Raw genomic sequence first — 14,984 nt, 5'->3', positions numbered from 1 at the left:
CTAGTGTTGAGACCTGGCTCTAGTAATACTGAACTATATGTCACATATAGTAAATAACAAACAAACAAACAAACAAAACAGTGTGATATTATTCCCACTCAGCAAAGAAAAAACGGCATTAAAGTCAAAATCCTGAAAAAACATAAATCCAATGACATCATCAAAAGATGGAGAATACTACATACATGTGGTATAGGTCTTAACAAAAATGACAATCTAATCCAAAAGAGCATGACAAACAAGACCCTGAGCTGAAGTTATTTCTTGTCTGAATGGACGGTACAGTTTGTATTCAGATCTTCATGCCAGAAGACTATAACTACAATATCTGAACTTTGGCCACCCTAGGTGTTTTTTTTCCCCCTCCCTTCAAAAATACTGCATATCCCTATACAAATTAGAGTCTAGCATTATCTTTCTACCTACACTGCATACAACGTAAGCACAGTAAATATTTGGTTATCAAACTGCTTGTCTCGCACAAATATCTCACTGAAAGACACTGCCTAATACAAACAGTGATAATGGTGACCTTCTGCAATGTGCAGGGCTCATTACAGGACTTGTGAAATAGGCTGATTCAGCATTATTGCTTATACATAAGAAAGGTTTTTGCAATGAGACACCATTCAACATGAAATCAACTGGAGATGTACACGTATGGTGAAAGTATCCTACTTTGATTTGCTTTAAAACAGGGGACCAGGCGTGCTGATGAACATTTAAATTTCTTGAAATTTGTTTTGATAAAACTAGTCAAGAAAAACAACCAGACAAGTGACTACATTGTACCACTAAACTTTTAACACTTGTAAGTCATTAATGGAATCATCAGGGAGCAACCCATGCCTAAAACACATTGAAATCAGATCTTTAGGCATATACTGTATTAGAGGTAATCATAAAGGTACTTCCATTGATATGTAGAATATTATTGTTTCATGACAGACGTGACTGCCCTTGGTATCCTGCTTCTGGGCCTCAGAGGTGGCCATTTGTACTTCTTGAACTATGTGTGCTTATATCCATTCCCTCAAAATGATCCTACCAATGTGATCATATCCTGACTAAATGTTTAATGTAAAAAGTTTATAAATGATGGATAGACACGGGTGTATGCAGTGGTTGAACTGAGCCTTTGGCCCAGATAAGCTACAAATACCCCAAACAAAAAGACAAGACAAAGAATAGCAAACAAACAACAAACTGTAAGAACATCCAATTTTTGTTTCTGACGAAGTTTTCTCCACATCTGTGTGTTTCTTCTTCTTTTTTTTTTCTTTTTTTGGAGGGGGGTGGGAGTGGGGGAGGGGAGTTGAGATTTAAAATTATACTTCTTTCACATTCTGCTGACAATTGTGATACAACTTTATGACATTCACTGCACTTAATATACAATAAAAACTTCTTTTTTTTTTTTAAAGCTCCTATATTACGTCTCATCCTTACTTGCTTGGTGACTGTACTTGCAACACTGCAAAAAAAAAAACAAACATAATGGGACAGAGAAGAAGATACGCAGTAAAGGATATTGGTTTAACAGGCAACTCTTGGTGACAATATGCAAGTCCTTGCGAAAAAAATAAAAAAAGAAAAGAAGAGAAGATGACAAAACAAGAGACCCGCGGGTCTAGCGCTCACCTGAGTATCGCAAGTTCACCTTTCACGCAGTCACTAATCTAAATTATTCACAGCTCTACTAAAATCTGACCAGGCATTCTCAAGTAGAAGATGAAAATGTACAATAAGGGCCCAAATTTTTTAAGATTCCTTATTTTGGGGGGACTGGGGCCCCCTGGGGCCCACTGGGTAGGGCATGGTGCCCACTTTGATAAATTGAGATCCTGACCCCCTAGGGATGCTACCTGAAAAGTTTAACGAAAATCCATCATGAGGTTTTCAGGAAGAAGATGAAAATGTACAATTCAGGCCCCCATTTGGACCTTCCCAACCCCCTCCCCCCCCCCCCCCCCCACCCCAAGAGGGGCACCCCTGGATCTGCTATGAACAAACTTGAAACTTGAAACATTAATGTACTCACTCATAGTATTATCTTAGCTCTATCACTTCTGATTCTAGAGAAGATTTTTTTAAAGATTCCTTCATTTTTTTTTTTTTGGGGGGGGGGGTTTGGGCCCCCCTGGGGGCCCCCTGGATGGGGCATGGTGCCCATTTTAACAAAATGAGATCCTAACCCCCTAGGGATGCTACCTGCCAAGTTTGGTGAAAATGGGTCATGGGGTTCTCAAGAACAAGATGAAAATGTACAATTTAGCCCCTATTAGGACCCCTCCCCACCCCCCTCCCCTGGGTCGCAAGGGGGGGGGGGGGGGGGCACCCCTGATTCTGCCGTGAACAAACTACAGTCATCAATGTACGAACTCATAGTATTAACTTAGCTCTATCACTTCTGGTTCTAGAGAAGATTTTTACAGATTCCTTAAAGGACAAGTTCACCTTCATAAACATAAGGATTGAGAGAATGTAGCAATATTAGTAGAACACATCATTGAAAGTTTGAGGAAAATTGGACAATCCGTTCAAAAGTTATGAATTTTTGAAGTTTTTGTGCAGTCACCGCTGGATGAGAAGACTACTGCAGTGTGTGAATAACTTAGATGTCACATGCGTACAACAATATAAGGAAAATATAAAGAGAATTTCACAAAATTTCATCTTTTGAGAAAAGTACACATTCCCCCGACTCGTTACCGACAAATGTTACGGATAATATTATTCCCCCTGCCTTTAGAAAGAGGCAAGTCAAGTGCTCTTCTATTATGCGAAAAAAGTGAAAATATGTTGAATTTTCTTTACATTTTCTTTATACTGTTGTACGCATATGACTCACAAGCTGTAGCAGTCTCCTCATCCAGCGGTTCCAACACAAAAATTTTAGAAATTCATAACTTTTGCATCGATTGTCCAATTTTCCTCAAACTTTCACTGATGTGTTCTACTAATGTTGTTGCATTCTCTCAATCCTTATGTTAATGAAGGTGAACTTGTCCTTTAATTTTGGGGGGTTTGGGCCCCCCTGGGGGCCCCCTGGGTGGGGCATGGTGCCCATTTTAACAAATTGAGTTCCTAACCCCCTAGGGATGCTACCTGCCAAGTTTGATGAAAATTGGTCTTGGGGTTTTCAAGAAGAAGATGAAAATGTAAAAAGTTCACGCACGACGGACTACGCACGACGGACGCCGGACGAAGGGCGATCGCAATAGCTCACTTGAGCCTTTGACTCAGGTGAGCTAAAAAAGGCTGTAACAAACGTACAACCAAACATAAGAAAAATTGCATTGTTTTCTCTGAAAGAAATTCAGTACAACGTAGATGATTTAGATGTTAACTTACCAATTGATAGCAGATGCTCCTCTGTGCCTAGGCAGGAGAGAGGGGTGATAAATGATAGACCCATGCTTTGGGTTGTCTATCACATTCATGGGTATGAACTGGCTGCAAAATGGAAGCACATTTAGCTCAGCGCCACATTCTTTGTAGGCATCAACAACTTCAGCAATTGGTTGGCCTTTCACTCTCCATCTAGGGAATTTGAACACTTTTGCTCCATCACTCTCTGCTGTTGCAGCTGGAAAAAGAGAGAAAGAAAAAAAAAAAAAGTAAACAAGGAACAGACAAACTAAATTTGCCAGAGATGGTGTTATGTTGCGATGCACCTGATGCATCTTCCATGAACTGGTAGCTGTTCCTCTGAAAGTAGAGGAATAACAAACCACAATCATTACTAATATAAACATTATATTTCACCGTTTTGTTTTGTTTTTTCTTGCCATGTATGTTCCAATTACTTACAATTACATGTTAAAGGACAAGTTCACCCTCATTAACATAAGGATTGAGAGAATGTAGCAATATTAGTAGAACACATCATTGAAAGTTTGAGGAAAATTGGACAATCTGTTCAAAAGTTATGAATTTTTGAATTTTTTTGTGCAGTCACCGCTGGATGAGAAGACTACTGCAGTGTATGATGTCACATGCGTACAACAATATAAGGAAAATGTAAAGAGAATTTCACAAAATTTCATCTTTTGAAAAGAGTACACATTCCCTTGACTCGTAACTGACATTATGTTATGGGTAATATTATTCCCATTGCCTTTACAAAGAGGCAAGTCAAGTGCTCTTTTATTATGCCAAAAAAGTGAAAGTATGTTGAATTTTCTTTACATTTTCTTTATACTGTTGTACTCATATGACATCATGAGCCTTAGTAGTCTCCTCATCCAGCGGTTCCAACACAAAAATTTTAAAAATTCATAACTTTTGCATCGATGTCCAATTTTCCTCAAACTTTCACTGATGTGTTCTACTAATATTCCGGCATTCTCTCAATCCTTATGTTTATGAAGGTGAACTTGTCCTTTAATCTTGTTCACTTCTTGATTTTAACAAAACATACAAAATAGAAAGAAGCTTACAAGAAATAAAATTGGAACATCCAACATCATTACATTGCACTCCAGGCTCCTACTCTACAGGCAAAACATACGCTGTATTATGTGAAGAAAAAGTTCCAAACCATTACCTGTCGGTGGCCTGTAAAAATTAGGAACTATAGATTTGCCTTGCAGTTTAAAATTTGTTTTCCATACACGACATAAATACTTCCCACTCCATACTGAAAAAAAAAAACTAGACTCGGAATTTGTCAACACTGACAAATTAGGTGATCCGATCTCTTGGGAAATCAATGATTTGAGTCCTGATCCCAATAGGCATGACTATACAGGTTTCATCTGTGTTGAGAGGACATTGGCCATGTGATGTTTGGAGTCTCATTTAGAAAAGGGAGTCAGACCTGCCATCTTTGGTACCGAATTCCGTATGCACTAACGAAGATACAGAATGAAGTATATTTGACCTTTGACCCCATTTTGCACACCAAAGATGGCATCTGAGCAAAAAGTAGTTATTTTGTGAAATGATTCTTGTAAAATGGTCCTTGCGTGTGCAAAATATGGGAAAGATAGGACAAGTATTCACCAAGATACAGGATGAAACATTTATGACCTTTGACCCTAATTTACATACCCAAGATGGTGTCCGATCAAGTAGTTGTTATTTTATGAAATAATGTACGTGACATGAACTAAACGTGCAAAATATGGGGGTAATAGAGGCTGTTTTTCTTGAGTTATTGCAAAGAAAGTTGCAGAAAGAAAGAAATATCTCAATACATCGAAGATAAGCTTTAATTTCAACCAAGTTTTTTAGCATGATCCAGACATCGTATGAAACACAAAAGGCATATTTCTGATAGCGCAAAGTCTCAGCTACAACATATTAAAATCTGGGAGAAATTCACAGAATGGTAAGTGAGCTAGTGCTCGATAAAGACAATCATGTCAACTTTCACATCTAGAAAAATTCCCTCCAATAGAGATAACACGTCATAACGAAGATACAGAAAAAAGTGCATATGACCTTTGACCCCACTTTGCACAGACAAGATGGCATCTGAGCAAAAAGTGGTTATTTTGTGAAATGATCCTTGTAACATGGTCTTTACGTGTGCAAAATATGGGAAAGAAAGGACATGTATTTATTAAGATACAGGATGAAATATTTATGACCTTTGACCCTAATTTACAAACCCAAGATGGTGTCCGATCAAGTAGTTGTTATTTTATTAAATAATGTACGTAACATGAACTAAACATGTGCAAAATATGGGGGTGATAGGGGCTGTCTTTCTTGAGTTATTGCAAAGAAAGTTGCAGAAAGGAAGAAATATCTCAATACATCGAAGATAAGCTTTAATTTCAACCACATTTTTTGACGTGATGCCGACGTCGTATGAAAAAACAAAGGGCACACTTACGATAGCCCAAAGTCTCAGCTACAACATACTAAAATTTGGGAGGAATTCACCGAAGCATAAGTGAGATAGTGCTCGATAAAGATAGTCATGTCAATTTTCATTTCCAGAAAAACTGCACTCCCATAGAGATAACACGTAAACTGGTCAAATTTGACAAGATTACTTTGAATCCATTTTTACGATGTGATGCCGTCATCCAATCAAAATGCTGTTATTATATTAATGAAAAAGCATTTAATAAGCTACAACATACTGAAATTTGTGTGAAAATTGGCAAAGGATAAGTGAGATACGCTCGAGTGAACTTGAAATTTGATGACGTCATTTTGAAAATTTACTTTTTTTTTACTTTATTAAGAAATTTGATATCTTTTAATCATTTTTTCAGTATCGCCAACCCATGAAATGATATGTACAACTCATCAGCTTTCAAAATATGTAAAGAAAATGGGGGGTCACCGTCCATCCTGACGAGTAAAATCGGATTTAAAATTGGCGGTTTTTTGGCATTGTTGCACTGTATATCGCCATTGACGCGCGCGCGGAATTTCAACTTTGACGGGCCCGTATGACGTCATATTGAGTCGGATTGACTTGAAACTTGGTAGAAACATTCCTTGACATTTCAGGCATCCGATCCGTGTGAAAAAATGGGAAATTTATATTGCATATGAGCTGTGCGTGCGTATATGTGCGCACGCGTACGCGTCCGTCCAATTTTTTCAATTTTTCAAAAAATGCTCCAAATGGTCTGAAACGTGTGCAAAAAAAATTTGAGCTCGATTTGAGCATACAAATATTTCAACGCGCGCGTACGCGCACTTTTTAATAATAAATGTGAATTTTGATAATATGAGTAGAATGCGCTTGACTTGAAATATATGTGACGTAAATTTCATTGAAAAATTCCATTCCAATAATGAGATATGAATGAAAATGTGTTTTCATATTATGACGTCATAGTGACGTCACGGTCGACTGATCACTATTATTTTACTTGCGCTGTCGTCTTTGCGACATGATACATATATGGTATAAGTTTGACATTGAGAGGCAGTGCACTTTCTGAGCTAACCTCTGCACAAATTTTGTCCAGAAATAAAGAAGACTAGAGATTGTAATTTGTCATTACTGACAAATTAAGGTGATCCGATTTTTTTTTTTCAGTGATTCGAGTCCTGATCGCAATACGCATGACCATACAGGTTTCATCTGTGTTTAGAGACATTGGCCGTGTGATGTCTGGATTCTCATTTAGAAAAGGGAGTCATATCTGCCATCCTTGGTACTAAATTCTGTATACACTAGATAACGAAGATACAGCAACAAATACATACGAACTTTGACCCACCTTTACACTCCCAAAATGGCACCTGAGGAAAAAGTGGTTAATTTGTGAAATGATTCTTGCGACATCGTCTATAAGTGTGCACAATATGGGAAAGATAGGACAGGTATTCACCAAGATACAAGATGAAACAGTTATGACCTTTGACCCTTATTTACATACCCAAGATGGCGTCTGATCAAGAAGTCATTATTTTATGAAATAATGTAGGTGACATGAACTAAACATGTGCAAAATATGGTGGTGATAGAGCATGTTTTTCTTGAGTTTTTGCAAAGAAAGTTGCGCAAAGAAAGAAATATTTCAATACATCGTTGATGAGCTTTAATTTCAACCAGGTATTTTGACGTGATATCGACATCGTGTGAAAAACAAAGGGCACTTATATGATAGCACAAAGTTTCAGCTACAACATATTAAAATCTAGGAGAAATTCACTGAAGCATGAGATAGTGCTTGATAAAGATAGTCATGTCAATTTTCACATCTAGAAAAACTCCCTCCCATAGAGATAACACGTAATAGCGAAGATTGAGAAAGAAGTACATATGACCTTTGACCCCATTTTGCACAACCAAGATGGCATCCGAGCAATTAGTGGTTATTTTGTGAAATGATCCTTGTAACATGTTCTTAACGTGTGCAAAATATGAGAAAGATAGGACATATATTTACTAAGATACAGGATGAAACATTTATGACCTTTGACCCTAATTTACATACCCAAGATGGCGTCTGATCAAGTAGTTGTTATTTCGTGAAATAATGTTCGTGACATGAACTAAACATATGCAAAATATGGTGGTGATAGGGTATGTTTTTCTTGAGTTATTGCACAGAAAGTTGGAGAAAGAAAGAAATATTTCAGTACATCGAAGATAAGCTTTAATTTCAACCAAGTTTTTTCACGTGATCCCGACAACGTATGAAAAAACAAAGGGCACACTTACGATAGCCCTACGTCTCAGCTACAACATATTAAAATCTTAGAGAAATTCACCGAAGCATAAGTGAGCTAGTGCTCGATAAAGATAGTCATGTCAATTTTCATTTCCATAAAAATTGCACTCCCATAGAGATTACACGTAAACTGGTCAATTTTGACAAGGTTACATTCAATCCATTTTTTCGAGATGATGTCGTCATCTAATCAAAATTGTGTAATAACATTTATGAAAGAACAGTTCATAAGCTACAACATATTGAAATCTGGGTGAAAATTGGCGAAGGATAAGTGAGATACGCTCGAGTAAACTTGAAATTTGATGACGTCATTTTGAAAATTTACTTTTTTTACTTTATTAAGAAATTTGATATCTTTTAATCATTTTGTCAGCATAGCCAGCTCATGAAATGACATGTACAACTCATCAGCTTTCAGAATATGTAAAGAAAATGGGGGGTCACCGTCCATCCTGACGAGTAAAATCGGATTTAAAATTGGCGTTTTTTTTTCATAGTTGCACTGTATATCGCCATTGACGCGCGCGAGGAATTTCAACTTTGACGGGCCCGTATGACGTCATATTGAGTCGGATTGACTTGAAACTTGGTAGAAATATTCCTTGACATTTCAGGCATCTGATCCGTGTAAAAAAACGGGAAATGTCTATTGCATATGAGCTGTGCGTGCGTATATGTGCGCGCGCGTACGCGTCCGTCCGATTTTTTCAATTTTTCAAAAAATGCTCCAAATGGTCTGAAACGTGTGCAAAAAGATTTTGAGCTCGATTGGAGCATACAAATATTTCAACGCGCGCGTACGCGCACGTTTTAATAATAAATATGAATTTTGATAATATCAGTAGAATGCGCTTGACTTGAAATATATGTGACGTAAATTTCATTGAAAATTTGCATTCCATTAATGAGATATGAATGAAAATGTGTTTTCATATAATGACGTCATCGTGACGTCACGGTCGACTGATCACTCTGATACATTAGATCTGTCATCTTTGTGACATGATACATACATGGTATGATTTTGAAATTGATAGGCAGAGGACTTTCTGAGCTAACCTCTGCACAACTTTTGAGGAGAAATAAAGAAACAAAGAAGAAGAAAGAATCAGTACAGATACAGAAGGTGATCCGAGAGGATACTCGGATCACCTAATAACAAGCTCACCAAGTGGGTCAGGCCTTCCTTTGACATCAGGAATTGTAAAAACACCAACAATTTCATGGCCATCCTTGCGAAGGAGTTTGTACACTTCTTCACCAAACTGGCTCTGACCAATGATGGCAATCTTCATCTTGTCTTGGAGAATCTGCATTTAAAACAGATTGGAAGAGAGCAACTGTTAGTTTCCACAATGTGCTTTCCCCACAGACAGGCTGATTTTCACTGTGATCAGTTATACACATTGAGAGACCTCGACTATTCTCAAATTTTTAAATAGAAGCATGCTATGTAACCCATTTCATGCATGTTTATTAAACTTACACCATATTACAAGGATCCCTTGTAAATGTAAATACAGTTAAACTCCCCTAAGTCGACATCGCATATGTCGAATAATCGCGTAAGTCGATTTTAAAAAGTCCCGATTTTTCCCCATTGACTTACGTGTAACAATTCACTCACAAGTCGAATTTTTTAAGTCGAATACTCGCCTAAGTCGATGAAATTCCAAGAACACTTTCATCGAAAAACCATTAAATTCACTGTGCCTAAGTCGAATAAGATTTTATTGTGCAATAAATCACTGTCAAAATCACGAGACGCCCGTTTTTGTTTACATAAGAACTAGCCCGACCAGACAGGTGACAAAAAAAAAATGATCTAAAAGTATCAAAATTCAAAGCGATCGCATGCGATTGTTGAACGCTCTTCGTGTTTGGAGGTCCGCTGGTACAGCCCTGTCGCGCTACGTACGTACAGCGACTGGGCTGTGTATAGTTGTGCGTACAGCGACTGGGCTGTGTATAGTCTGTGTATGTTTGCAGTCTGCGCTGTGCAGTGGATGGATGAAGCTGCCGAGTTTTCAAAGCGGAAAGTAGGGGGAAAGTTACGGGCACGGGTAAATCAGAAGTAAATCAGAAGTACACCTCTACACGCATTTCAAGCCACGGTATGGTAAACTGGAATCAATCACTGCTCAAATATCGTTCATATTCACTTCCCCAAGGTTTAAAAAGGGTGTGAAGTACAGTAATCGGACCTGTGCCAATGCTAATGCACTGTCCATGCAAAGTTAGCCGCGGCCCTGCCGGGCGACCCGTGCTGCGGCACACCTCTCCAGCTCTCGGCTCCAGAGTAGACAACATACATGTACATAATGTACGTGTGGTGTGACTGTTGTTAAGTCGATTTTTTTCGACTTACACACAAGTCGAAACTCGCCTAAGTCGATGTGTTTTGCTCAGTCCCGAGAAGATCGACTTATGCCAGTTTAACTGTAGATAATATATATAGAAACAAGAGATCTGTTGGTCTAGTGGTCATCCAAGCCAAGCATTTTGTCTTCATGACACTCCACCTGAAGTACAAGCTATTTGAAATAGCTTGAGATTCTGGAGTGCTGCAGGCCCATGAATGGGGGCACCAACCCCATTTGAACTACCGGTAACTATAATCCCCTTTATAAAAACATTTTGACTCGCAAAAACTACAGGTACCTCGAATCGAGCATACATGGGCCCAAAACTTTGGAATAGCCTGCCAAAATCTCTTCGACAAGCATCTTCTATTGATGATTTAAAAAGAACCTTCCTTTTTAATTCAAATTGACAATTGTTCATCTGTATATGTATATTGCTTGTTTATTGTTATCTTCTGTGATACACTGTTGAAACGTGATACATATATATGTACTCAGAGTCTGTTCTACAGTGCCATGAGTGTCTTTTTAGGTAGAATGAGCGCTTTATTAGAGTCTCTCTATCATTATTATTATCATTTCTGTGAAGTTTAGAGGAAATCCAGCCCTCTGTTTTTCCAAGAAAATAATGTGTCATCAACTAAGAAAATTGGCTAATTTGGGGTACTTAGGCCTCATACCATTGATTTTTAGAGAAGTTTCTGTACCGTAATCTTTACTTGCTAGCAGTTTTATTGTGCTCAGCTTTGAAATTTGATTTCAGACCATTGAAAAGAGAACTTTATCTGTTTTATAAGTTGATTTTGATTTTTAAAAAGTTAAACAAAAATATAGATTTAGGAAGCCTCGTTTTAGTGGAATAAGAGTTTGCTGACAACTTAATGAGTGATTAAATTTGTTTCCATGTACTGTAGGTACAGCAATACACTGATATATGAATTAAAAAAAAAATTAAAAATGTGCATATATCCATTCATTCAGTCGGTGCACCAGGACTTACAGTGCATGTCTACACATTTGTTCCTATACTAAACTGTACTATATAACACATTGATAGATCCCTGTCATTTGATTGGTCGTTTACTATTGATCATTTGTCCCACTAAGTCATCATTCATGCAATTGTGGCTCCATTTACCATGTAATCTTGGATCCATGTGATTTGCTCCATTGCACGCACGCGGAGAGCCCAGCACACTACGCATGCATGTAAAACCCTTGTGTTTGAAGTGTGTACTGTAAAACGAGGAACGTTCGCGTGCATTTTAATTTCGCAAAGAAGATTCGCGAAAGTAATTGTTTACTCTGTATGCATTGCATGCCAGTGGCAATTCGCGAAAATTTCATGCCACGAATAAATCATGTTTTACAGTATGCGACAGCACAAAGTGCTCAGTGAGCACTCTGTCCTTCTCAGATCCCACACTTTCTCTCTTATTTCTAAATTCTTCAAACATCAAATGACAAGGATCTATTTTAGGTGTTATATAAAACAAATAATTGGTGTTTTCCATTCATGCAATCGACAGAAAATTTCGTTCAGTTAAAGATGAAATTATTGATCCATTCAACTCGACTGTGCTTCGTTGAATGAATCATTTCATCTTTCACCTCATGAAATATTCTGTCCATTGCACTCACAAGTTCGTTCATTATTTGTATACTATCATACACCTTGTGAAGGGCCCTGTCACACTGCCCAAAAGTCGCGTAAATGCACGAATCACGTAAGAAATTCGAGCCTTACGCGATACATGTGCGATTTCTGCATTTCATGGGTTTATCTGATGTGGAACCTTCGTAGTTGTCTGCCCATGTGCGCCGGATCGGCGCTTTACGCGATTCCAGGTTTTGAAGCAGCTCAAAACTCGGCTTCGCGTAAAAGTTACGCAGTATTGCGCTATTCTACATAATTTTTGCGTAGTTTGTGTAGTTCTTACATGAACAAAGCGTGAAATATGCATGGACAGTGATCGTTCGCAAAAATGTTGCTGCTATCGCGTTCATGCGCGTATCATACGCAGTTCATTGGTGATAATGTGCACATTATGCGTGGTTTCTCTTGGAACTCAGTCGTCATGCACAACCATGAATATTCGCCCTATTTGGGGCCTTTGCGTGCCTATGCGCTGAAAGTGCGTGGTTAGTGATTTTTGCGTGATCTTTCCGTAGTTCTTGCGCAATTCATCTGTGATTTTCATTGCATAAATCAGCGAAAATTCTCGACAGAAAAGCACGCACAACCAAATTTCTTGCGTGATTCATGCGTTTACGCGACTTTTGGGCAGTGTGACCAGGCTTTTACAGTATGTGCTGCATACTAAGTATACGTATACATACATGTATGTCGCACTCACGTCTGGATCAGAGTTGATATTTTTGAGGGTTGTAAAATTCTCGCATAGCATCCAACTTTTGAAATTCGCAAAAGTAAAAGACCTTAAAAAATATATTACATATTTGCTGGTTAGCACATACATTGTATCACCTCTTGCAATTGTATACTATTGTCAAAATAATTTTTCTGAATTGAAACTGAATTGAAAAGCAAAACAAAAATTATCAATGTCCATTTTAACCAAAACAAACATTCAACCTCAAATGTAGCCAAGGCACAACCAATGTTCACACATTCTTACACATCTGGAAATCCATGCCGTCAACAGACCCCATACTAATTTCAGACAAAAATCTCATGACAACTCCCAGTGGTTAGTTTTTCGCTAGCTCCAAGTCTTGGTGTGGGGATACTGCCTTGAAGATACCCCTTGCAACAATCAATTGGTCACAGTGAAAGTTTTAGGCGTGGCTTCGTATGCAAGAATCTATAGGAACGTCCGCAGGAAGGGGCTCATGCATATATACAATATGTAAATTTAACATGCATTGCCATCTACTATGGCCTTATACCATCTTCCTATTAAAAATCACTTTACCTGCGCTGAATAAAGGTATGACCTGGCTTTTGTCACAAATTTCAAAAAAATTATAACTTTTATCAAAATTGGGGGAAAACCAGTGGAGTTCTTCAACTTCAGCATGTAACTGTCAAGTAGCACTAAAATTAATACTTAGGGTACCCGACATTTTTCGTTAATGGCGCCCTAAATGATCGTGACGGACATGACGCAAAATGACAAAATTGAATTATTTCATTTTTTTTTCTTGAATTGTTTGATATGGTATATCTTATGCTATTATTTAGTATGCTCTGAAATGAAATAAAAAGTAATTAAAAACGGTTCAACATGCTTCCATCTTGAAATGCGACATAACGATATCTGTAGTATCACTGGGACATGGCCATGGGGTTTTCAGTGGTATGGATACAAGAATATAAAAATAATAAGATCTAGGTCAGGATAAACAATTCACTTCTTTTTTTAGTATAGATCTAGACCTACATCAATACATGATCGATCATGAATGTATTTAAGTCATTGTAAACAGAACAGAAAGTAATGAAATGACCTTTTATTTTGGTAGATTACCTTTAAAGGGGAATACTGAAGATATTATATATGAATTCAAAGAGTGGGACACATAGAACAATTTGTCGTTTACATCGTTTAAAATGGCCTTTTTGAAGTGGAGTTAGAGGATATTGAAGATTTACACCTGTCACCCCCCTGGAATCTAGGTCACAGCGTAAATTTCGAGGCTTTACTGATGACGTCATGGGGTCAAGGGAATCGCGCAAAGTCTCGAGCGCCGCACGCGCGCGCGCATAATGCATGAATTGTATTATACAAGTTGTTGTAGATACCTGGTATTTGCATATAAAAATATAAAGTTTTGAAAGTTTGTTTTTCGATAAGGCCGAAAAAAAAAAAAAAATTGCTTTGATTGCCCTTCGCGACCGACCGAAAATCACGGGAATTTCGGGTCGGGTTTTTTATTTATTTATTTTTTGCTCTTTCAAGTTTATTTTTTTTTCACAAATTTCATCTTCTGCAAATTTGTGAACGGTTTTAAACCCAAAATTATCCATTTTAAGCTAAAGAAAAAATAAAAAAAAAAGGTCTAAAAATGTTTTTTCATCTCATTGACCCATTGTTATCGTGTTCGGGCTGCGCGGGGCCGCAGGCTACGTTTTATAGCATGCATTGCATGCTAGCTACCTTTTTCGCTCGCGTGCATAGGTAGTGCGCTAGCTAGCTAGCTACCATACTAACTGCGACCAGCAGCCCCATATGCATAGCGTAATGGGGCTGCGGACTGTAGCATTCGGGATCATGACAGGGTAGTATCACGGAGAGATATCAACTTAAAATCGAAAAATTTCTTCAATTTGAAGACTTACCAGTGAAGTTGAAGTATTATTGACAATGGGGTTCGTGCAACGTTTGGTTCTGCCAATATGCAATAGTCCTTTTCTGTTTGAATTGATGACTTAATGTGACTCGGTCGAGAGGAACCTGGGAGAGCTATACACTGAATTGACGGTCAGCGCATGCGCACACAT

The 14,984-nt window shown here is 38.0% G+C and overlaps 1 protein-coding gene across 3 annotated transcripts in view; it reads right to left on the bottom strand.

The window, feature by feature from the left end:
- LOC140246225 (mitochondrial 10-formyltetrahydrofolate dehydrogenase-like) overlaps window positions 1-14,984 on the bottom strand; it is a 647,794-nt gene that overhangs the window by 625,740 nt on the left and 7,070 nt on the right. For all 3 annotated transcript variants that reach the window (XR_011902451.1, XM_072325677.1, XM_072325676.1), the window contains exons 2-3: window positions 9,325-9,466; window positions 3,355-3,589 (exon numbers count right to left, since the gene is read on the bottom strand). Coding sequence is in view for 2 of the 3 variants with exons in the window: in XM_072325676.1 (XP_072181777.1) it covers window positions 3,355-3,589; window positions 9,325-9,466 (377 nt within the window). In the remaining variant the exon portion in view is untranslated. The remainder of the gene's footprint in view (window positions 1-3,354; window positions 3,590-9,324; window positions 9,467-14,984) is intronic.

The sequence above is a fragment of the Diadema setosum genome, chromosome 2 (assembly GCF_964275005.1).
Source record: "Diadema setosum chromosome 2, eeDiaSeto1, whole genome shotgun sequence".
In the NCBI taxonomy this organism is placed as follows: domain Eukaryota; kingdom Metazoa; phylum Echinodermata; class Echinoidea; order Diadematoida; family Diadematidae; genus Diadema; species Diadema setosum.
This window is presented reverse-complemented; position numbering and strand designations above follow the sequence as displayed.